The sequence below is a fragment of the Cryptococcus neoformans genome, chromosome 10 (assembly GCF_000149385.1).
Source record: "Cryptococcus neoformans var. neoformans B-3501A chromosome 10, whole genome shotgun sequence".
NCBI lineage: Eukaryota > Fungi > Basidiomycota > Tremellomycetes > Tremellales > Cryptococcaceae > Cryptococcus > Cryptococcus deneoformans.
The window spans coordinates 140,302-163,960 of record NC_009186.1 but is presented as its reverse complement, the minus strand read 5'-3'; the positions used below and the strand labels follow the sequence as shown (position 1 = coordinate 163,960).

The 23,659-nt window shown below is 49.7% G+C and overlaps 8 protein-coding genes and 1 non-coding gene across 9 annotated transcripts; 3 read left to right on the top strand and 6 right to left on the bottom strand.

Moving 5' to 3' along the window:
- Positions 1 to 262: 262 nt before the first annotated feature.
- On the bottom strand, positions 263 to 2,534 carry CNBJ0560 (hypothetical protein; the record flags this gene model as incomplete). The annotated part of the gene is made up of 5 exons (XM_768185.1): positions 263 to 375; positions 473 to 592; positions 637 to 892; positions 959 to 1,572; positions 1,628 to 2,534. The coding sequence occupies 5 exons, from the start codon at positions 2,532 to 2,534 to the stop codon at positions 263 to 265; spliced, it is 2,010 nt and encodes a 669-aa protein (XP_773278.1).
- A 1,455-nt stretch (positions 2,535 to 3,989) lies between these two features.
- On the top strand, positions 3,990 to 6,816 carry CNBJ0550 (hypothetical protein; the record flags this gene model as incomplete). The annotated part of the gene is made up of 13 exons (XM_768184.1): positions 3,990 to 4,377; positions 4,448 to 4,649; positions 4,708 to 4,783; positions 4,832 to 4,887; positions 4,952 to 5,066; positions 5,130 to 5,213; positions 5,290 to 5,498; positions 5,566 to 5,576; positions 5,630 to 5,732; positions 5,838 to 5,978; positions 6,072 to 6,262; positions 6,384 to 6,510; positions 6,597 to 6,816. 13 exons carry the CDS (start codon positions 3,990 to 3,992, stop codon positions 6,814 to 6,816), a joined length of 1,923 nt encoding a protein of 640 aa, XP_773277.1.
- Positions 6,817 to 7,355: 539 nt separating this feature from the next.
- On the bottom strand, positions 7,356 to 10,167 carry CNBJ0540 (hypothetical protein; the record flags this gene model as incomplete). The annotated part of the gene is made up of 4 exons (XM_768183.1): positions 7,356 to 8,063; positions 8,174 to 9,698; positions 9,765 to 9,904; positions 9,970 to 10,167. The coding sequence occupies 4 exons, from the start codon at positions 10,165 to 10,167 to the stop codon at positions 7,356 to 7,358; spliced, it is 2,571 nt and encodes an 856-aa protein (XP_773276.1).
- Positions 10,168 to 11,031: 864 nt separating this feature from the next.
- On the bottom strand, positions 11,032 to 12,116 carry CNBJ0530 (hypothetical protein; the record flags this gene model as incomplete). Its single annotated transcript, XM_768182.1, has 4 exons — positions 11,032 to 11,077; positions 11,220 to 11,349; positions 11,412 to 11,510; positions 11,558 to 12,116. The coding sequence occupies 4 exons, from the start codon at positions 12,114 to 12,116 to the stop codon at positions 11,032 to 11,034; spliced, it is 834 nt and encodes a 277-aa protein (XP_773275.1).
- Positions 12,117 to 12,235: 119 nt separating this feature from the next.
- CNBJ0520 (hypothetical protein) lies at positions 12,236 to 13,720 on the top strand (the record flags this gene model as incomplete). Its single annotated transcript, XM_768181.1, has 9 exons — positions 12,236 to 12,266; positions 12,314 to 12,343; positions 12,415 to 12,594; positions 12,644 to 12,728; positions 12,789 to 12,795; positions 12,850 to 12,927; positions 12,977 to 13,034; positions 13,089 to 13,398; positions 13,480 to 13,720. 9 exons carry the CDS (start codon positions 12,236 to 12,238, stop codon positions 13,718 to 13,720), a joined length of 1,020 nt encoding a protein of 339 aa, XP_773274.1.
- A 332-nt stretch (positions 13,721 to 14,052) lies between these two features.
- CNBJ0510 (hypothetical protein) lies at positions 14,053 to 15,751 on the bottom strand (the record flags this gene model as incomplete). The annotated part of the gene is made up of 4 exons (XM_768180.1): positions 14,053 to 14,157; positions 14,249 to 15,007; positions 15,073 to 15,528; positions 15,578 to 15,751. The coding sequence occupies 4 exons, from the start codon at positions 15,749 to 15,751 to the stop codon at positions 14,053 to 14,055; spliced, it is 1,494 nt and encodes a 497-aa protein (XP_773273.1).
- A 1,768-nt stretch (positions 15,752 to 17,519) lies between these two features.
- Positions 17,520 to 17,602, bottom strand: CNBJt010. The gene is given in 2 exon segments: positions 17,520 to 17,556; positions 17,566 to 17,602. It is a non-coding gene; the product is annotated as a tRNA-Met (tRNA).
- Positions 17,603 to 18,063: 461 nt separating this feature from the next.
- CNBJ0500 (hypothetical protein) lies at positions 18,064 to 19,628 on the bottom strand (the record flags this gene model as incomplete). The annotated part of the gene is made up of 8 exons (XM_768179.1): positions 18,064 to 18,165; positions 18,217 to 18,382; positions 18,451 to 18,550; positions 18,609 to 18,726; positions 18,797 to 19,098; positions 19,167 to 19,390; positions 19,434 to 19,478; positions 19,528 to 19,628. The coding sequence occupies 8 exons, from the start codon at positions 19,626 to 19,628 to the stop codon at positions 18,064 to 18,066; spliced, it is 1,158 nt and encodes a 385-aa protein (XP_773272.1).
- An 803-nt stretch (positions 19,629 to 20,431) lies between these two features.
- On the top strand, positions 20,432 to 23,407 carry CNBJ0490 (hypothetical protein; the record flags this gene model as incomplete). Its single annotated transcript, XM_768178.1, has 2 exons — positions 20,432 to 21,173; positions 21,219 to 23,407. 2 exons carry the CDS (start codon positions 20,432 to 20,434, stop codon positions 23,405 to 23,407), a joined length of 2,931 nt encoding a protein of 976 aa, XP_773271.1.
- Positions 23,408 to 23,659: the final 252 nt, after the last annotated feature.

Sequence of the window (23,659 nt, the reverse complement as noted above, 5' to 3'; positions counted from 1 at the left end):
TAAAGCAGGACTGCGCTCGGCCAGCGAGGACAGTGTCCGTGCGTGGGGGGAATGAGTGTGGTGGGAGCGGGGGAGTAGAAAGCAGTATGGTAGATGGAGAACACAGTAGGGAAGAAACAATCAGACCCAGATCTGGCCACCGACGAACAGCGAGCAAAGGCCACGCGACGCGTCTTCAGGGACAGTCTCAAAAACAAAAAGACCCCAAAAAGCCCACCATCTCAGCTGCCACACCACGCATGCATGCACCATTATACTACTGCTACTCCCCAAACACCTCCAGCGCAACTTGCACGCTCTCCCCGTCCCGGTCATGCACCGAGAACACAGGAACCAGCGTGCAGACACCGCCCAGTGACGGTACCACCGACGAAACTGCGCATGGGGAATGTCAGCCCAAAAAACGGCCCCTCGAAAAAGAAGAATGAAAAAGCGCGCGGGAAAAAAACCGGTTCCAGAGTTCTGGACTTACGTCTAGCGGGATCGAGATGGGCCAGGTGGTAGACGCGAATAGACACTGCTTTGGAGAGTAAACACCCCAGTTTGCGATCGGATTCTCTATGCTGGGAGAGGCTGGCGAATGCATCGACATCTGCGCCGCTTGTCAGTTCATCTTTCTTCTTCGCCTGGACCCACTTTTCACAAAAACCAAGCCCCGACTTCCTCGCTGTACTTTCCCACTCGTATGACAGCTTTCCCACCATACCCCTTGTCCCTTCCCACTCTCGTACACAGGCTCAAGCTCCTCCTCATCATCTCCTTCATCTTCTTTCGCGGCCTGGGTAGTATAGTCCCGTCGTCCGGTATGCAAATTCACTTGATACTCTACCAACGCTCCCTTGGGCAACTCTTTCGCCTGAACAAACGCTATCGGCGCACGCTCCCCTCCATTCTGTTGTTGTTGTTGTTTTCTCAGCTTCCATTAGACTGCTGCAAAAGTTACACACTGAACACTTACACGCCGAGTCCATATTCTCCATGCATCTCTCGTAACCTGTACCCCTTCCCCGCTCTCCCCATCCCCACTCTTCGCCCACCACCCCACCGCACCTTCCACCCACCCTTCCCACCCACCGCCTGTCGCATTCCGACTCTTCAGCGCTTGCACTATCCTCCCTACATGCTGTAACGCCAGCGTCGCCTGATGCGGGTACGGCGATTTCGGTAAGGCCGGTGCGAGCGGCAGAGTGAGGGACGCGGGGATAAGTGGGATTTGGCCGGCGAGATGAAGGCGGGAGGCGACAAGGACAGCTTGGGAGTATGGGCCGATGTTGGCCGGCGCCCAGTAACTCAATCCTTGTACGTGGAGCGCTGACCGATTTCCTATCGAACCTCTCCCTTCGCCATCGGAAGAAGATGGCGTGGGAAGAGGGGTATCGTCAAACCCGATGACCTCTACGCGCACCCTCCCAGACGAAAGGGGCACAGCAACAGTCGCGCGGGAGGGAGGGCTCGTACCGAAATACGTCTTGTACTTTTCGTTCGCGGGGAGGAAGAGAGACATGGAGGAGAGGAGGAGGGTAATGTGAGTCGAGTGGAGGGGGAGGGAGAGGTTTTCCGATTGCAGTTTGGCTGGGCGCGGTTTTAGCCAAAAAGGGATGGAACTGGCTGATGGAGGAGGACTTACAGGAAATAGCTATGAAGCAATATAGAAGATCTTGGCCTACATCTTCAGAGGAGAGGCTAACGCCTTGCACGCTGGCGGTGAACCACCTCTTCTTTTTCACAAACTGCACCTCTCCCCCGCCCACGCCCACGCCTCCTGCACTCCATTCCACCAGCTCCACCCCGCCTCCCTCTTTCCGTACGTCTTCCATCTCCCTCTCGCCCAACTCTTCCAATCTCTCTTTCCCCTCCTCGTCCAGGCCTTCCACCCCCACCTGCTCTTCCCCTTCCTCATCCAGCCCCAACATCCCCCTCAACTCCTCCACTGTAGGCTTCACCCACCCTTCCTTTGGTTCCAATACCGCCTCTTCCACTTTGAGGTACGCAACAGTATACGGTTCCGGATCCGTCACTACCGTCTCCGTCTTGACCAACTTTAGCCGATGCGAGAATAGCGGGGTCGACAGCGTGAGGGTCTCATACTCACCCCCCTCTCCGGCCGGATGTGAACCGTACTGCGCCTCAAGCTTCGCCAACAATGGCCTAATCTGCCCCAACTGCTTGCCTACCACCCCGACCCCCAAGCCCACCCCGGCAACTTTCATAATCACAGCTTCCACCCCGCTGCCCAGCATCCGATCAAGCAAACGCGACTGCTCACTCTGCCACAAGAAACTCAAACTCGTGAGACCCAGCCGGCCACAGACATGCTCGATCCGTAAGCGCTGATACGTCGATAAGATCGCACCGGACGATAACGCCGTCGCTTCCGGGTGTGCCTCCAGAACGTCGGACAACAAGCATGTGAGGTCCTCGGTCTCATCGCCTTTTTGGCCAGTGCCCGCGCCCAGGCGGAGGCGGGAACCGTATTCGGCGCCTTGGGAGATGGCTTTCCCCCGGATGACCTTGGTGTATAAGGGCAGGGACATGGATTCGGCAAGGAGCGGGAGCAGATGGGTCCCCACAGATTGGTACAAGTGCGAGTCGAGCTCATCTAGTTGCTTACAACCGTTAATTGGCTTGTGGACTATGGAAACAAAAGGGACTCTGTTGGGGAAGGGAAGAAAACTCACCGATGCCAGGCTCAGGGGTTAACGTAGCAAGAGCAACAATCTCATGGCCGTTAGCGACACAGTGCATGAGATTAAAACACGAGTCTTTGCCGCCGGATACGAGGCCAATGACTTTATGCTTTACCCCCGGGAGTTTGCTCATTTTCAAGTGGGACTATATTCTCTAATCGATCGATGTATACCGCGAATTTCGTTCGCGAAAGTAAATCCAGGCAATGTTGACAGGTCACGTGGTTGTTACGTATCAGTGCGGAACGTCAGTCAGATTATAGAATTGATAACCTCCTAAACGCAGGTTAATAATCAATTAATAATTACAAGTTAAGTTGCCCATAAGCGCGCTCAAATCTGGCTCAAATCGCACCTGCTGGCTGTTTCCCTTCCTTTTTCCTCGAAACTCCTTGTCACAAAAAAAAATAATGCTCCTCATTATGTGCTCGATGAGGGGGTTCGACACGTGTTAGCCAATAGCCTCAAGTTTGTATTGAAGGAGGAAAGAGACAGACAAGCCTTTAAAGCTTGGGATGACTTTGCCAGATGCACAAGATGATGACACTTCTTCAAGGATGTGATCATGATTACATTCAAGAGTTTATGCAGGCAATACCGTTTCAGAGAATCCGTACAAAGCGTCACTGATCTGGTTTGAAGAAGAAGATAATACAATCAAATTTGGCGCTAAATATATACATACACACAACTACATTTGATCGGGAACAGAACAGCGACAGAAGTGTCGCCTGTTTACAAGCATAACCTGTTCTCAAAGTTCAAAATCTTTGCTAGTCAACCCGATATCATGGTACTTTGTGACTGACAAGAAACCACGAAGCCTCTTCACAGCCCCAATTTTAACATTGCTCTCTTGTTAGTGTCTAGTTACAAACTCGAGACTACCAAATTTCCAACCGTTGCCTTTATTTGATCATTTTGGCGTAGAAATCATTAATTAATTGACATCAACAAATAAAATTATGTCAGAAACAGAACGCCGTGTATGTCTACAGATCTGGCTATCAGATTGCATTTGCTCGATGCCCAACGCCATTTCCATGTTAAGTACAACGGTGGGCATGGCCGAATAATCGATAAATAACAACAACAAACACGTAATAGATGTGCCTAATTGCCGCCTTGCCGAAAGCCGAAAAAAGTGGTGGATGGAACGATGGCCGGCGGGATGATTATTTGGCGCTTATGCTTCCCGTCATACGACATTTGCCCAGATGATGTTCAGCTGTCCTATAAAAAGTGGGGCATCCTAAATGATCTCTACGCCACCTTTCCATCGCACCACATTCATTACCAACCATGCGCTGGTTCAATATCTTTCCCCTACTTTTGCCCTTCGTCGCAGACGCATCCCCACTCCAGCCCCCACGCCAAGCGACCTCTAGTGCTGGGTCTGTCGCACAGTCTGCTTCGATTGCTGCCTTGAGCGCAGAAAGTAGTGTTCCTGCTGCTGCATCTTCAGCTGTTCAATCCAGCGCAAACAGTGCAGCAAGTGCTTCAAACACACCCAGTACCTCGGGCGGTCACGAGACTATCCTTTCCCGTCATAACAATGTGGAGAATGCGGCTCCTCCGACTGTATCGATCTACCCTGATACCTCTGATGGCAAACCTATTACGCTCACGGGCACCAGGATGCCAGATGTCGGGCAAGATGTGTATCTGGGCATTCCCTTTGCCCGCCCTCGTACGTAACTTTCCACAGGTTTAATTCTCAAGAAGATAAACTTTTTAACTTTAACCTAAAAAAAAAATAGCCGTCGGTGATTTAAGGTTCTCTCCTCCCCAGTCGTACATCTACAACTCGAGCACATTCCAAGCTACCACCCCTCCTCCTGCATGTATGCAGGACAACTCCACAAACAACTTGACCATCTCGGAGGATTGCTTGTACCTCAATGTATACGCTCCTGCTGGGTCGAATGCTACGAATAACTGGCTCCCTGTCATGGTCTGGGTGTATGTGTCTCCTTATTATCCGATGTTCGATTTTGGGCGAAAGCTGAACGTAACTCAGGTACGGAGGGTCGTTCACCGGGGGATCTAACAATATGTACCCTGGCACAGCCATTCTTAATTACGCTCAACACACTGTAAGCCTTTGCTGCACAGTGGCTTTGCATACTTACAAATAATTGCAGGATAAGCCATTCATCTACGTCGCTCTCAACTACCGTCTAGGTGCTTTCGGATGGGGGTGAGCTTTTTCTCTTCTTTATGTCCGAACGATTAAGAGCTGATGGGTTGATTTCCCCGGTAAGCACCGGGTCAGGATTTGCGGAGAACCATGCTGCCAATTTGGGTTTAAAAGATATCATTAAAGGTCTTACTTGGGTACAAGAGAACATTTGGGCCTTTGGAGGTAACCCCGAGAAGGTAAAGCCTCTCTTGACTATACTTTATGTCGTAGCTAATTCCTTTCAAAAAAAATAATAACAGGTGACTGTCTTTGGAGAATCTGCTGGTGCTATCTCCATCTCTCTACTTTTCTTGAACCAAAGCACTACCCTCTTCAGCGGCGCTGTAAGTCCACCCCGTCCTTTTCAACCACCTCTAAACGGTAAAACCAGAACTAGTACTAAACATGAACGTTGGACAGATCATGGAGAGTGGAGCCCAATCTACAGTCCCTTTAGGACCTACCAATACTACATGGGAAAGCGCCTACGTCTCTCTCTTGGATGTTACCAACTGCACAACTCCTTCTGAAAAGAACGTCACGCAGTTCCAGTGTTTAAAAGAGATGCCTGCGCAGAACTTGTTGAAAGGACAGTTGACAGTGCAGAGTCAGGCTCAGTTTTCAGCTGGGTAAGTTTGGATTAGGGGGAAGCGGTATACATGTTCGTTAGGCTTGTGCTAATATAGTTGATTGCAGATTTATCTTCGGTGAGCCGTCATCAAAGTCAAAGGCGGGATATCAGTCTAATTGTTTCCATTAGGCCCAACCATTGACGGAAAACTTATCCCTGGTTCTCCTCATACTCTCATTTCTGAAGGCCATTTTGCCAAAAAGCCCTTCATCACCGGTAACAACAAGGACGAGTAAGTTTCCCAATTTAATTTTTTCCTATCAAGCCTATCTATCCCTTCACGACAAGTGTGATCGGAGCAAAACTTGGCTAACAAATAGTACCTGTTTTTGAACAGAGGCACAAACTTTGTTCCCACTACGATCAACAGTACTCTTTACGGTCTTGGTATCATAGCCCTCGGCGAACCGGTTGACCCAACTAAGGAGACGCTGGAAAAAGTTCTTGCTCTATACCCTAATGTGCCTTCCCTCGGATCGTAAGTCCCCTTTCCCAAAATTTTTTCCATTCCTTCCCACTCGCCCACTCGCCCACCCACTTTCTGCCAGCTGGGAGCTGATTTGAATCACAGACCATTCGACACGGGTAATGAGACATTCGGCCTCGACCCCTCATTCAAGCAGTTTGCCGCCATCTACGGTGATGCCCAATTCCAGGCACCCAGGCGATTCTTTTTACGAGAATCAAACAAGCATGGGAATACCCAGACTTGGACTTATCTATTTGAGCAGTATACGCCGGGGGCTCCGCCATATCTTGGATGTACGTTCTCTCTTTCTATATCTCCTCTTCTATCCCTTCTTTTCTCTCTGTCGGAGTCGCGCCCCTTCTCCCACTCCTTGAAGAGACATGAGCTCATGCTGATCACTGAATCCCCAAATAGCGCACCATGGTTCAGAAGTAATCTACGTCTTGGGTGGTGCCAGGCCCGGACTTTCTGGGAAGACAGGGTCCAGTGCAAACTACACCGAAGCCGACGCACGACTCTCAGACACAATAATGAACTACTGGTAAGTTAATCTTCTCTTCTCTCCCTTCCCTCTCTTCTCTCGTGGCCCGGGAGTCAAAAGCTGGCTGACAAGAGAAACAATCACAGGCTCAACTTTGCCTACTACCACAACCCCAACGGTGAATGCGGCTGCCGCGACCCCTACTCAAACGAAACCTATTGGCCTAGGCACGATGTCACCTCCTATAGCAAGAACATGCTTAGCTTGAAGAGTGGCAACGTTACCGTCATCGAGGATAATTATAGGGAGACGCAGATAAGCTTCTTCACGGAAAACGCAAACGCCAAGCAATTCAATGCCAGGTGACTTTCCGTCTAGGAGGGAGTAAAAGGTTGGAATGCAAGGGGGAAAATCTTCATAATGGTCTCGTATCTGTACCATATATCTTGAATAATATGATATATTAGGCCCTGTATCTCTTGTCGTAAATAATTTTGGAATGGACTATAATCATGTAATTATTTATCTGTACCGTTACAAACTACCCCACAAAGAAGATAACTTCTTGACTGTTGAATTGAAACAAGAAAATGCATGAACTAGGAATAACTATCATATTTATCTTTAAACCATCGTTATCTCAAAGTGCTGCATACTCATAAAAAGGCCTTGTAAGCCTAGGAACATTACTTTCGTGTGTCGCCGTCGCAAACTGTAATATGGCGGACAGTAAGAGGATAGCGAACATACATGTAGGTCAAGAACAAGATGTACAAAAGAATACAAGAGACAACAAACGAGTAGAACGAAAAACCAAAAGACCGAAAACACGTACCCTATCACACGTTAAAAACAACTTTTGAACAATTTGCGTGTGTATTGGAGACTGGAGGCATTGGTCGTTCTCAAAGTTGCTCACAAATGAGAAGCGATCCCCCATACCTAGGTTCAAAAAGACTATCATCCGCACCCCATCCTTCATCAGACGAGGTGTCATCCCCTCCTGGCGAATAGAGAGAGTCAGGAGTCAGACTAAACCTGCCCTCGCGACTCAAACCTTCATATTCTTCCATATCTCCTTTCAGGAGACTATGCCCGCCAAGGGTCTTTTCGACTCTCGCCGGTTCATCCACATCGACGTTGTATTCTTCCACCAAGCCGCCAATATAGTTATCGCCCACTAATGTTTGCTGACCGAGCTTGTTGTTTTCGTCGACGATATAGTGTGTACTCTTGAAAGGCATGACGCTCGATAGGGTTGTTGTGGTGGTGGTGGTGCGAGCTGTGGACGCAGACGATGGATGAAGGGAGGAAACGGTAGAGCGGTCGGGAGGAAACTCGGGTTCTGCAGAGCTGCCAGAGGTATCGGTACCTTCGCCATGCTTTACAGGGTTATCCTTGTACTTTTTCAAAAGAGCTTCTGCTTGTGCTTCGTTAACCAATTCACCGCGATGAAGCTCCCAAAACTTTTGCCAGCGATTATTGTCTCCAGGTTTTGAGCTGTTCTTGTCCTTGGCTTCCCTATACATGATGTACAGCAGGCAGAGCTTGTCGGGATTGCCAGCGGTCATACGATCAGAAACGTATTCCTCAACATGCCCGTCACGGCCAATCTAACCCCTATCTGTTTAGCCTCTTGTATACAAACACTGAACAATCAAGATGGACCCACACAGTATGAGCACATGGTATGCCCCTGTACTTTTGCCCTTTTGGCGCTTACTCTGGTTGAACACATATGATATTTCCCACCTCCAATCTCTCCCGCTTTGGGAGCATGCATCACAGGGCACGAACAAAAAGTGGACGTCTCTGCCTTGGTCTTCTTCTCGGGATTTCTTGTCAGGTCAGTCTTCTTCTGGCCTTGGCTCGTAAACTGATACAGGTCGTCCGTAATCCATGAAGTGGGATGGATAGTTCTCGAAGAGAGAGGATGCCCATCGTCATTGTCTTCCAAAACAGAGGCGGGGGCCGTTGCCGAGATAGTCGTCGTCGTGGCCACGCTGGTATCCAGTGAGCGGAGCAATAGAGGGAGTTGTTGGGCATCGGCGTCCAAGTAGGGGCTGATTGGTGGCTGAGAGATAAAGGGAAAAGACATGCGTCTATCGAATGCTGAAGGCAAGTTTGTACTTGATGAGGAACCAAAGGGCATAAGATTACTCGAGGCCGGGACAGTTTGCGGTCTCTCCTTGGCGTTGAAAAGTTCATTATCCAATACGTCCTGACCAGGTGTAGGCGACGTTCCAAGGCGGGATCCAAAGGCAAATTGCTGAGTCGATCCAGGGGTGTTTAGCCAAGGTGGTAGGTGCTGGGTGTACAGAGGAGGGTATCCATAAGCCTGCGAAGGAGAGCCGCTGCCAGTATCCTTGTTCAGGTGCATAGAGGGATCGGGCTGATAAATCAAGTTGCGGATTGATGGAGTCACAAGCGACATACCCGCATAGTCGGAACTGTTGGCCGTATAGCTGTCATCGGAAGTTGGCATGGCGATATGGCTGTTGGCCGTCGACCGAAGGACAGGTGGATGCCGGATATCAAACGAACGTCCAGCGATGACGGCCTTTGCGATGCTTCCAGAGTCGTTCGGGCCATGGGGAGTGGTATGCTTGTTGGCTAGTATATGTCCTGAAGGCATGTATTGAAACCAAGTATTAAAGCTGTGTCGGTTTGGGCGACAAGTAGTAGCAGTAGAGATGCCATCGTTTGCTGGGATTTTGGCGACAGCAGGTACGGCTATATCCGAGGGATCCTGAATGTTGTTACGAGCAGAAGTTTGTGTTCCTTTTGCTTTTCCAAGGGCCGGATGAAAGTAGTTTGACTTTGTAATGTGCTCAGCACCGTTCTCTGGGTGCTCCTTCAAGATGCTTGGGTCAAACTCTCGAGCCAAATAACCATGCACCCGATCGGCTCCCGAAGAATATCCACCGCTTGCCTCATCAACTCCCCTCATCTTCTTGTTCGCCCTCTTCAAATTACCCTCCGATGGGGCACTGTAAGGCCTCTTCAAGCTGTCCGGCCCCTCAAAATGACTGTGGCCTTGATCCTGGTATGGATGACCATTGTTAAACTGATGGTTCCACATCAACTCACTGGATCCGCCAGCGGTCAGCGGCCTTTGTGGATATGAGCCAGAAGGTGGTAAAGCAATTTGGCCTAGGGCTCCAAGATATGGGAGAGGGGGGACAAAGACAAAAGGATTTGTATGGTGCTGAAAAGGACTGGGGTTAAAAGGCGCTGGATGAAGAGTTCTGTCAACGAAAGGGTATCAGCATGGACCCTTGTTTGTCGGTTACCGGAAAAAAAAGAGGACTTGCGGGAAAGAGTTTTCTTTGGCGAGGTGCGTATCATGCTTGGGAGCAGTGTTGGCGTCCTGCGCCTTTACTCGACCTGTTGAATCATGATGAACACCTGGCTTGTGTTGGGAATAATCAGTCGATAGGGCATTTCCCAAAGACTTTTTTTTTTTAAAATCACACCTCATTAGCAACAATGAACCGTCTTCAAAAAAAGCAAACTTACCTCGCCACCCTGAGCACCTTTGCTTTCAGCTCTCGCCTCATTATCATCCGACTTTTGACCATCTAGGCCTTTTTGTGGTCGTTCAAGCGTGATACAAGGTACATTGTTCAGACTCGTATCAGTACCGGAAAGAGAGGTTTGTTCGGTGATCGGGATTTGGGTGGGGACATTGTCTGAGATGTTTGAGAGAGAGGACATGTTGGACGGGTAAGGACAAGAAGGGTGGCAAGTACTGAAGGAGTGACTATAGGGTTGGTTGATCCGTTTATCTGGACAAGTGGAGTGGGATACAGGGTACGTTTAGGGTGAGAGAGGAACTCTTGGAGCGTCAAAGAGTGAAAAGGAAAAAGAAAGTGGAGTGGGGACTATGGATGGAAAGAGGATTATGGAGAAAGAAAAAGAGGTGGATGAAAGAAAACAAGATACAAATGGGGAAAAGAGTTATTCATATATTCGAGAGAAACGCATTCGCCCGAGGTCCGTGCGCATGGTCCTGCTCCTCCTTCTCTTCTCCCTCTCGACAAGAAGAATGATAACATAAACAGCGATAAAACAGATGATCTAGTACTAGACCAAAGTCTATGACGATGTAGCGTGAACCCATTTTATTTTTTCATTTCCTTTCCTGACGTCTTGTCCTCAGCTCTCACAGGCCAGCAGCAAGTAGCAGAGACGTGTGAGAGTCGTGAGAAAGGAGTACAGGTATTGTGTGTGGTTTTGGACCAGGGTTTAGACTTTGGGTGCTTAGGTCGTCTGGGAGGGTTTGATTATGACCAGCAGAGCCTTTGAGCTAGGGTCCGACTCGTCTTCATGGTTTGTTGAAGCGACTAGAAGAGTGTGTCTCGAGAGGTGGTTCTGACTAGGAGAGAATGGGATTTTTTTGAAATCAGTCGCGCCATGGAACTATTATTTGTCGATTCTACACTGCTCCATGCATTATGAGTGATATGCAACAAGGTGCAGAGACGTATGCAGCTATACTTTACAACACTGACAAACAACAAGGGATACGTAGAGTACAAAGCCAAGGTAATCAAGCAGGGTGATCGATCGAGCCAGTCATCAGGCCTGGGGGAATGGAGCACTGAACACGGTGATGGCGCCTTCCCTGGATGGTGCGATTTTTTTTTGTCCAAGGACAAGACGATAAGGAGTCGAAGAGTCAGGAGTCAGCAGGTCAATTCCAATCCCTGGGAGCAGATCGGGCGGAGCTTGGGAAGGCAAGAGAGTTTGAAAAGTTAAAGACTTACCGTATCCAGTTGCTCCACCCGGGGTAAAGTGCTCGTACCCAAAGTACGATCCGGTCGCCTTGCTGGGCTAATTGGAGCGCAGGATGCTCGATTGTGAGAGTGTTGGTGTGGTATTTACAGTATTGCCCGGCTGCGAGAGCATGAAAGTAGTGTTAGCTCTGGACGGATAAGGTCTTGTAATCTTTGACTGACCGTGGACGTTGTGCTGGACAATGTGGCGAGAGCCCGGGACTTCCTTGTCTCCTCTAAGGAGGGATACTTCGAACCAGGAGTACGAGCTGTTGTAGGTGCCTACGTTTGGTGAGTGACAAGCACACTGAGCGAATACCGGGACTGACCATAATGCTGGGCATAGTTTGACCATCCTTGATCCTTTGAAAACGTCTCGATCACGACTTGCTTCACCCACGCCCTTCGTTCTCCATGTCCCGCTCTTGTATGCGTGGGATCACCGAAACATCCAATCGGGCTCGACACAAGGTACCACACTTTTCCCTTTCCGCCGTCCAGCCCGCCACCGCTCGCCATCGCGCCCCGCGGCACCTCGTCCTCCTGGCCGGTAGACCACTCGGCCCCGCGCTTGACATACCCGCCTTCGCGTGTGGAGTACACCATCACCTCCTTCTTGCTCTCCCGCCTGCACCCGGCCCAGTACCGCGCCTCGTCTAGTATCCGGAGTGCGAGCTCGAGGGGGAGGCCGAGGTGGACGAGATAGGCGGTGATGCGGATGATGTCGGCGAGTGTGGGGGGGATGTGGTCGTGGGTGAGGAGGGGCGGCGGGGTGGGGAGGAAGAGGGAGAGGATGCCCTGGCTGGCGAGCGGGGCGTGGGCGGGGAGGGACGGCGCGGGGGCGGGGGGGGCGGGCGCCGGATTCTGGGACGACTGGGAGAGCCCCATTTTTGTGTGGATTGTATGTAAGACCGGCGACGCAAAAAGCGCTTAGATAACAGCCATTTTTCACTCGCGCATTATTTTCACCATCTCCTCTTTCCACATCTGCTGAAAACACCGCTGCAATGAGCGACAGCGCTGGCCTCTACGACATCTGTAAGCATGCAGAGCTGTCCGGCGGAGACGGCACTGACCCGACGTAGCTAAACCTCGCTTCGACCTCGGCACCTACGGTCAGTCCATCGCATCCGCCCATCCACTCGCCTCTGAACCGCAAATACTAACCACATCCCACCGCCAACAGGCGGTCGTCTCGCATACTTTTACTCTACAACCTCTCCCCTCACCCTCCTCGCCTCGTCTGCAAAGCTCCAGCAAGCTCAGAGGGATGTCACCCGTTTCGAATCCCAGATCAAGGAGAATGGTAAAGCCGGGACGTGGGTGACCAGGGAACAAAAGGCGGCTTATGACCATGCCAAGCAGCGTAAGTCAGCATGATAAGCCCGGACGCCCGAATGTTGACGAAATCCAAGTGGTCAATTCATCAATACACCCCGATACTGGCAGGCCAGTGCCCTTGCCTTTCAGGATGTCAGCCTTTGTACCTACCAACTTGATGTAAGTGTCTCCACCTGGATGTGTAGATTCTAGATCTAAATCGTACTGACACTCGACCAGAATATGCGTGAGATTAATCAATCAATCGAGCACTCCATACGAGTGACTGATGTAAGAACAGGCGGGTATGCTCATGCCCAACCCCAGTTTGAAGAGTATCATCTTCTGGCAATGGGCCAACCAGACTCTTAACGTTGCTGTGAGCCTCTCGTTGCATTTTTAAACGCCCTTCTCAAACAGTTATCTAGGTCAACTTTAGCAACGCCAACAAGTCTATCGAGATGACCCCTCAGGAAATCGGCACTGGTACGTCCCGTCCCCGGATGACCCCATGCTAATCCAAATCAATCTCACTTTTAGCGTACGTCGCCGCCACATTCACCTCCGTCGTCCTCGCCGTCTCCCTCACCCGCCTCGTCCCCCGCCTCCGCGTCTCCCCCACCACCAAGGACCTCCTCGCCAAGCTCGTCCCCTTTGCCTCCGTCGCCAGCGCCGGTGTCGTCAATATCTCCTGTATCCGATGGAAAGAAATGCGCGACGGTGTGGAAGTGTTCAAGGTTACGCATGACCCTGTTGAGGGGTATGAGCAAAAGCAGGATTTGGGGAAAAGCGCAAAAGCTGGCCAGATGGCTGTCATGCAGAGTGCCGCCAGTAGAGTTCTCACCAACATGTCCGTTAAACCTCCTCTCTTTTCCTTTCCTTTCCTTTCCTTCCTTTCATCCTCCATGGCCCGCGCTGACGTTTAGTATAGTCCCATACTTATCATCCCCCCAATGGTCATGACCCTCCTCACCAACAAGGGTGCATTCTCCGGCCCCCGTGGTAAACTCGCTTCGAGCCTCACCCAGCTCACCCTCATCGGTCTCTCCTTGGGCGTATTCCTGCCCCCGGCGATCGCCTACTTCCCCCAGAGGGCTTCTACGTCTCCCGCAAAGTTGGAGAATCGGTTCAAGGCGTATGAGGGACCTATTTACTTTAACAAGGGTCTTTAAAAAAAAGGCTGGTTCTGCAGCGATACGAGGCGGTGTTCGACTTGTATATTTATATACAGAGAGGATGGGGGTGGTTAAGAGGCGTATAGAGAGAATTATTAGATACAAGATGCGATGGGCGTATAGGTATACATGTGTATAGATATCCATACACTGATGTAAACAGCAAAAAGGAGGCTTGACAACTGATGCTATAATGTCTCACTTTTGGAGAACAACCCCGACAAGACAACGAAACCCTTTTTACCGGACCAACAATGATAAATCTATATATCCGAAAGCAAGGGGTGGGCGCAGGAGCAGAAACAGACAAAAAAAGAACCAAACACTTTTCAACTCTTCTCTTCAACTTCGACTGTATCCGTGACAATAAGGATATTGAGATCCCGCGGTCTTGGCGGGTTTGCAAAGTCTGCAGGGGAGCGAAAGTGATCAAGCTGGGAATCCCCCCACCACCCCACGGAAACTGACCGTCAACAACTGTTCCCCAAGGAAAAGGGTTATTAGGGAAAAACTGTTGTTACTCACAAGGCTAGTAGGTTCATTCACCATCTCGCCCTCTGTCAACAGTCTTTCACCCTTTGTCCTCGCAAACGGCTTATCGCTATCCGTCGTCATCTGACTCAACTTACTCGTCTCTCCCACCTTTCTCTCCTCTTCCTCCCTTTCTCTCTGCACCCTCCTCGGATCCGCATCCATAGCGATACCAACCTCGATATCCTCTATATCAGTCGCATCGAGATTAAGTCTCTCGCCCAGGACATCCCACGGTTTGGATCCTCGTCGAGATCCGTTATCGCGTAGAGGGGAAGAACTATAAACCATCCGGTCAAGGCGGGTACCCTGTTTAACACCCTCTGAAGAAGGAGAGGAAGAAGAAGAAGAGTATGGTGCGAATTTCCCGCCGGCCGAGGAATTGACGGTGGATGTGCCGAAAAGCTGGGCTTTGCCACCCGTATGCGGGATATTGTGTAGGGGAAGACAGCGGCGGGTTTGTCGAACAAACACTTGGTTCGCGGGAACGTACCCGGCTTCATGTGCCATGTTTCGAGGAAGGAGGATCATGAGCGAGAGAGAGTTGGACGCAAAGACGGAAAAAAGACCGCAGATGTAAAACAAGTCAAGCCAGAATGGGTGAGAGTTGACGTGCTTGGATGCCGTGCGGCCGTCAATGGCGAGGGTGAAGATGGCGACACAGTACAGGAATCGGAAGAGGGTGCGGACGATGTTGAGTTCTTTAAAGTACTGGAGGCGGGCGAGTACATCTTGATTGGCACCTTGGCGTCGCTAAACTTTTCTCGTGAGTCATTCCAATCTTCATAAGGGTTGGGATTCCTATTTAAAAAACTTACTGATTCCTTGATAAAACGAGGGAAGACAATGAGGAGCCAGACACTGCCGATAAAGAGGATGAAGGCGGAGATGGATCCAGCGAGGAAGATGTTATCCTCCATCTTTGTCAGGTCGTCGGTCTCGATATTGGCTACACCCGGCATAACACCGGCGCAAAGCAGACAAACAAAGACCCAGATCTTGAAATGCGGACTTTTGTACCAGGTCCCGGTGTCTTTCCCTCGGATAGCTCCAATCAAATATGCCCAATAGAGTGTTTCTTCAGAGTGGATGGAGAGGACAAGAACCCATGCGATGGCAAGGAGTTGGTAAGCGTTTCTGACGAGCTGTTGTCGTGAATCTGACCAAAGCGTAAAGGGTACCGGGACGATCTCAGTATGGGTTTCGGTGGTTGAGACCTCCATATACCACTCTTTGTACTTGACATAGATGAGAATAACGTTCCAAACTTCAAACTGGTAAATTAATTAGCTTTCATTTTGTCAAGGCTCGAGACATACGTACCAAAATCATAGAGAGGATGAACATCCAGACAATCACCCAGCGAAACGCGCTCCGTCGGGTGAAAAAGAGACATTTGCCTTTATCGTATGCCCAGATGTGGTAGAAGATGAAGACAGTGCCCAAGGTTGTGACCATGCCTCCCATAAATTGGGACGTGGGAGATTCGTGACACATAGTTAGTACGGCAAGTGGCGTCCGCCATGAAAGGAGATGGATAAATGCGGAAGGAAAAGGAGATAGAGAGAAAGGTTACGATTTATATAAGGAGAATACGTACGTTTGGGATGGATTACTGTAATAACTGACGATCATCCATCAGCACAGTATTCTGTCAGCATCAGTTCGCAATCCAGTCGAACCATTACCCATCAATCACCGGCTTATCCGGACCCTCTTTTTGTCCACATGTATCGTTAACAGTTCATCACATTCAAATATTTAGGAAGAAGGACGTTCCAGCCGAAGGATGTACACGAAAACCCTCCTCCCTTTCCCAGCCGAGACTCACTGCTTTGTCCCATCCTGGACATTTCATCCAGGACTTCTGCCATCTGTCATCACTTGGCAGGGACTATCCATCTCCAAGTGAGGATGTGTGTAGTGTTATGTTTGCATGGCGTTTGCATGTGTGATGCGTGCGGAAAGGCACGATAAGCAGCTTGTGTTGGCTACGTAATATTTGGGCCGCATCAAAGATTGAAGAGCGGGTGATGCGTGCTGCGGCGCAAAGGACTCTTGGGAAAGCGGAGTGGAGGGGAAAAGGTCCAATAACCAGAGAGGGAGATAGAAAATTGCTGATTGCTGATCGACGGTATTTTGTTGCGTCCTTCCCGGAATTGGGCGATCAGCATCACTGTTCTTTGTCAGCCAGCGTCCAGGTTGTTCGTGAATGCCACTATTAATAAGCATTAGCACACAAAATATTTGTTGTTGACGGTTGTTGAGATGCCTTTTTGTCGAGCTCTGAACTAACAGAGGTGAGGTGGCATGTGACATGCTACCCCCTTTTCATAGCTCCTCACGAGCGCTTCGCCTGCTGTTTAGCCTGCCCCTGGATATATAAAGGGTACCACAGATGGCTGCATGTCGAAGAGGTTCTGATTCCTGAAAGGCTAAATAATTTGGCATCGCATAAGCACTAAGCACATACCCTCGGCCTGATGCCTTCCGTGCTTTTACTCTGTGCTTACAATACTTGTACGCTTTGCTAAAATCACAAATCGCCATCTCGCTGTCCGCTGCTTTCCAGGCCCGGCGATATTCGGCTTCTGTCCTGAAGCCTCTACTTGCTCGGGCCTATAGTCTGGAGTCTGGAACTATTGGGGAAGCACAGACCTTCCTTCGGATGATCATCCCCCTCGATCTTCCTAGTGGGGGCATGATTCCGCAATGTATCCTCCACAGTCCACGATCCCATCCCTGTGCTTGCCCAGCAGCAATCCTCCTTCGCCCAGTTATAGCCGTTCGTTACCTCTCAATCCAATAACGAGCAGCCGTTGCCCTCTATCCTGCAACAATGCCAAGCACGAAGTGCTAGACGAGTCTCAAGAAGTTGGCTGTGGTTCAGAGGGTTCAACGTGTAGCGCCCGTAATGATAAGACTGATGAATTAAATGGTTGGCGATTGTTGAGGAAACACGGATTGTCGGATTTCGCCTGTAAAAGAATCTATTTTGATATTCGAGATACACAACAATCTCACTGCATCTTGATATATAACTTACTAAATCGTCATGCTAAATCCAAGACGGCGCATCGCGGACAGCGTGCGTTATGAATTAAAGTGTGTTTTCTTTCTAGCACTTTTAATGATCAAGTGGTAGAGATACACTATGCAAGGTGTATTATATGACTACACAGCAGCAATATATGCAAAGCGTATTCGTAAAAAAGTAAGCATTGGGATTCGCCCATGAGCTTTGACGTGATGACTAAAAAAAAAATAACAGCGGCTGGTTTCGATCCAGCGACTTCAAGGTACCCAAGTTAGTATGAGCCTTGCATTCTTCCTCTGAATTACGCTGTTTTGTGATGTTCCTTAAGCAGCAAAAGCTTATATATACATTTTCCTGCTACGTAATTCTGATCAAACGAAGAATATGCACTGTGGGTACTTTTTTGTGCCTCTTCAGCCCCCATTGACATAGTCTTGTCATATCGCATTCTAGGATGGCCTGTGGGTAAACTGCTTATTCTTGATTTCTTCGTCCGTTTTAGCTTGGAACTCCGCGAGTCCCATCTTGTCTGACTGTCCATTTCGCATTATTGCATTTCTCATCCCCTCCGTCACGATTTCAGCTAATATACATGCGTCTTTGGACTTGGACAAATCTGATTTACGACTGTGGCTCTTCAGCTTAGCTTCCTGCATGGGAAGGAGCGGCGCGCTGTTTGAAGTTATGGCCGTGGGAGACTTAAAAACGATACCATAGCCGTCATATGTGAACAAAAAGGCATGCAATTGTTCTTTCATGTCTAACTAGCATATTACCAAAATAAAAACAAGCTCACTAACGACCCTACCGCAACCAGCAACAATTGTCGCTCTGCCTTTGTCGCTCCACCCTCACGTGTCCCAGCAGCCGATGTCTCCCATCCTGTTAGTCCCTTACTGATCGTTGTTGTCATATCATTACTTACACTAGCAGTGGTTGAGGTTGAGGTCAAAGTAGATGTGGAGGTAGGACCAGAAGGAGAGATGGTAGTAACAGACGAAGGGTTGGATGAGTAAACGTTGACGTAATTGATCTCAAAATACGCTTGAGCATAGGTTGTTGAGCCATCGTTGATTACATAGGTGGTATAACTGTTTGCCACAAACTTTCGTGAGTAGGTCGTTTCTCAGTATGGTCGAAGAAGGGAAAAAGGGCGTACCATGTTGCATCGCCGACTAAAGCTGGGCAGGTTCTTTGCAGCTCGGAAGGTAGACCGGCGTAGTCTCCGCACAGCGCAATGTTGATTGTCAATGTTTGAGCTACATATTGTGATCAGCCAAAAATAAAACTACTGAACAAAGGGATAAAGTCACTCACGACCGAACAGGTTGGCGATATCGCATGAGCTAGAGGGATATTCAGCGACGGGCGTACCGAGAGTTGATGTATCTATCTGTGTGGCATTGACTTGAATAGCGGTTGGTATAGCAGACCGCTATGATATCCATAAGCAACTTTGCTTTTGACTGTTTCAGGAGAGGAAAAAGAAAGAAGGAGAGACTCACAGTCATGAACCAAACCCTAATCCCGTCCTTTGCAAACTCGGCCACATAAACTCCTCCTCCAGCTTCAGCAAACTCCCGCCCATACGAATTTGTATTCCTGTCGTAAACTGTACATCCCGATCCATAATTCTGCGAATTGTCACAGTTTGGGTAAGAGACTGTACCGGAGAAGGGGGAAGGAGAGGTGGTCGGGATGGTGCATGAAGAAGCGCCGGATGTGTGGAGAGCGATCATGTTGGTTGCTTGGAGGTTTATACCTTCGATGATGTCGATCTCGCCTCCTGCGGGCCATGATGGGCCCTCTGTGCCATGTCAGATGTATTTCGTAGTTTATTATATTCCTGACTGTGAGATGAGATGGTAAACGTACGAGTCCAGAAAGCAGGCCAGACACTACATCCGTACGGTAAATGCACAGCGTCCATAACCCAGACTGTGCCAAGGTCATAAGCACTTTTACTCAACAGCCTTGGAGCATATCGTTTCTCAGGGTAAGGAACAAAAGTGCGATTGTCAACTTTGAGGATGGTGGCGCCAGTGGAAGTAGTGTAGAGTAAAGATGTGTTGGCGGGTGTCGCCCAAAATGTGTCGCCGCTGTTCTATAATTAGCATAAAGGTGAATCTCATTGAGACCTACTTTGTGGTGTTATCATATGTTTCGACTGGAAACGTGAATCCATCACTACACGTAGTCAGCGATTGGTTCATTATAGAAGAGAAGGAGGACTTACAAAAATCCTTTACCGTGCCAAGACTCGACTAAGGGGTAGACTGTAGCCCCTGCTCGAAGCGCTATGGTAACTGACAAGGCGATTGCAATTAAAGTCAACATCAATGGGTAGGTTAGTGTTGAGTTGGTCAGTCCAAGAGCGACATTTTATACTTCCATCTTTCTGTGGCGGCGACCTTATGATGCGTCATCATCCAATCAAAGAAGGAGGGGCGTGTTTGAAAAGACAAAAGGCAATGAATGATCCAAGACTTCTCTGCGTCTTGCCGTCCATAATAACATAGATCGGATCTAGGGTTTGTCATAGCCTCATGAACTTTTTCTAAGGCAGCTGTGCAGGGTTAAGAGGTAATTCTTCAGTTAGGTACAGGAACATTTATCTTGCTCTTTTGCCGAGACCAACAACATCACAAACAAATTATTGCCGATATCTTGTATTTAGGATGAGTGGGGAACTCACCAGATTCAGAGGCGGGAATGCAGAGCAGGGGGATAAGCTTAATAATAAGATAGAAGTGACCTTAATAGAAGGAGTTGTTAACGTCGATGGCATTAATTACACCTAATAATAACAATCGACGAGTGAACTGAACCAATCTTCCACGTCACAAGATAATTTAGGGGATGCGGTCAAGTCCGCCCTCGTCCATGAGGTGTTTTCGACTCTTTGTCATCCGTCGTTCCTTCGCTGCTGTTTATTGATTCAATTTATTCCTCTTCCTCAGCTTTGAACTCCTACAGATATTCAGCTTGAGACGCTGGAGCACAGCAGATTAGGCCGAACAGGAAGTGCTTACATCGTTGGACAATCAAGGTGCGTCGCCGAGTACCGTGCTGCCTTTCGCTCATCCAGTTCCAGTCACGATAGGATAATAACCTCGTCACCAGGCCATCACAATTGCAAGATGACTCCTCCATCCCACTGGCAGACTATATCTCCACAAACACGCCCTTTGACTCTCACCGTTCTTGACCTCACGCCGTTAGCTCTTACAGTCTCCCTCTCGCTTACTCCCTCCGCCTCAATCTCATTGCATCATTCACATCCTTCACAATCCCATCATGCTCATGGCACCCACGGCCACCCACATACACCTGTATCACATGGTCATATTGCCCAAGTCCCGAATCAGAAGAACCGAAAACGTCACCGCAAACGGGGCCACCCGAATCAAATATTTGCAACATCCACTCACGGAGAACCGAGCGAAGATGACGAGCACGAGCAAGAAGAATCCGACTCGAATTCACATCAGGATAGCGCTGTAAGCTTCAAAGACCTGTTGCGGCATGGCGTCCTGGTATATGTCAATGGGCAGCAATCAAACAACCTATTCGCGAATGTGATGGATGATGAGGACGAGGAGACAGAGTGGGAGGACGAGACAGAGGCATCGCCACATGGGGAGGAGATGGAAGAGAGTATGGAACAGGGAATCACACGTCGACGACCGCGAAAGGCCCGTTTTGGGGCATCTGCTGCTGAAGCTGCGGGAAAGGCGACGGGAAAGAAAAAGGACGAGAAGCCGCATTCAAAAGGGGATAAAGATAGGGCCGTGCTTGTAATCTATGGGTTGATGCCTGCTCAAGAGTATGAAATTGAGCTGAGAGTTGTTGGTATGGGAGGTCAAGAAACTGAGGCGTTGGGTAAGTAATTTCGTCTCCAATGAACATTTCTAACATACATTATAGCCTCTACAAGCGTATTAATCCCCGCTCCACCTACAGCCACCGTTTGCCCTCGCTCTAGAGCGAATTCTCTTCGTTCGCGTTCTTGCCCCCGGTCCCGATCCAACTCCCTCACCGCCCCTCAAGCTCCTGAAGCCGCACCAGACGCGCCTCCATCCCCTACCCACGCCGAGGCAATCGTTCCTACTCCCATTTTGAATGCTGTCGATACACAAGCTGCTCAGCTGCGTCACTTGATCGCTACTGCCCATACCGAAAAAGAACTTCTTCAAACCCAGATCAAAGAAGCTCGGCGTACTGCGCAAAGGGGGGAAGCAGCGTTGAAGGCTGAGATTGAGACTGTGAAAAAGGGGATTGAAAAGGCTGGTGGCATGGATTTGAGAGCAAAGCAAAAGGCGTTGGCGTTGCAAGAGCAAGTGAAGCAAGGATGGGCAGGTGCTGAAGCAGCAGAAAAGGAAATGAAGGCGGTTGAGCAGGGGCTCGCTGATCTGGAGAAACGATTGGAGCAAGTGAAAGAGGAAGTGGAAGAGGTCAAGAAAGAGTTTAAAGAGGTCAAGGAGGAAGAAGAAAAGGCCAAGGAGAGTGACAAAAAAACTAGAAGTGACGAAGATAAAAAATTAGCCGAGATGATCTCCAAGATCGAAAAGCTTAAGACCAAAAAGGCCAAGAAAGAGGCAGAGGGGGCAGAGCTCGAGAGGCGATTGGAAGAGTTGGAAAAGGAGATGGAAGAGGCACAGAAGAGGAATGAAGAGGAAAAAGCAAACCGGAGCCGGACAATGTCATATTATGCCGCTGGGTACGGCCAGCAATACCACGATCCTCACGATCCTACCCCATTCGGTCCCGTCGGTGCACCACCACCCCCGGTCACAGGTTCAAGCACATCTCAAAACAACAGCCGTACACTTACCACTCACCCCTCATTGACCAATCTCTCGGGGCCGTATGCCGCTGGACCCGCTTACCGTCCCAAAGGAGCACCGGGGTACACACCTCGCTTCCCATCAGGTGGTGCTCGTCCCAGCCCGACTCTTCCTTCTCCTACCCAGACAACGGGCTTCTATCCATCTGCTCCTCACCCAGTCCCTCCTGTTAACGCTTCTCCAGGGTTTAGACCTCCGAAAGTCGCACCTGCTCTGGGGACAAGCACAACGAGGCCAGGTGTGAACGCTGCTGCTTTACCGTTCCACCCGCCAAACTACAACCCTCAACCTGGATGGACTGCATCATCTAATAATAACCCTCCTGCTGCGAATCCAACCCCTCCCGGAGCCCATAATACACCGCCAGCAGAGCACACGACCGCACTCATGCCTCCATCCCTTCAGCACCGTATTTACCTTCCCAACCCTCGGGCTCGTCCGTTCCAAGCACCTTCTGCAACTTCTTCTCCCGCGCCAATCCCACCTACAATTGCACCATCTAGTGCTCCGTCTACGAACCCATCCAACCCAGCAGTAGCAACAGCCGTCGCCGCCACATCTTCTTCACCATCCAGCTCCAGTCCTAGTTCGCCGGCTTTCCCGCCCCTTCCCCCTTCATCCTCCGCATCAGCCAACAAATCCACATCCGCCTCTGTTTCTCAACAAGGATCTAGTTTGGCAAGTATTGTAACTCGCGCCGTGCTCGCGCCTACTTCGGCTTTAGCACAAAAATCTTCGCCAACCGGAGGAATCGGCCTTGGTTCTGGCGTTAGTGCGGGGCCAATCGATGTGGTGGGACGTACTGCGAGTCCGTCAGGGTCGGTAACAGGAGCAGGAGGGATACCAGGGCGGAGAACTTCTACGCCACCTATAGCGCACGGTCATGGGATGGGCGCTCATCCAGGATATGATGGTCGCCCAGGAGCAGGAGCAGGGTCAGGGCCAGGGATAGGTGGGTTAATGAAACGCGGAAGCTATACTGGTGATTTTCCGCCTTTATCGCCTACCTGGTCTGGGCCGGGACCTATCGGCGGTAACGGGGCTCCTGGTACTGCAACCGGTCTGAACGATGGGGTCGATAGAGGCCACGGGATGCAGAGTTCGGGATCGGGGACGGTAACACCAGGATTGACGATGAGGGAGGGTATGCCCCCTCGTCTTGGTGGAAATGTTAGGAGTGGGAATGAGAAGAGCGGGAGTGGGAATGGAGCGTGGGGGAGGGAAGGGATTGTGACGGATGCCATTTTGAAGAAACGAGATGAACAATAATCAAAAGTCTCTGAATAGGAAGAAGCCAAGTTGACGGAGGATGGAAGAGCGAGAAGGTTGAGGCGCGAAGGAGACGGGGTGGAGAAGGGACGAAGGAAGTCTTTTTGTACGCATTAAGTACCATTTTGGCAACACAAAATTAGCATTTCGTTATATCACTGTATGCATTGGTTCTATCTTTGGTTTTCAAGCGACAGATGACAGTTTCGAATAAATAACAATATGGTATCAACAACATATGGATTCGCATCA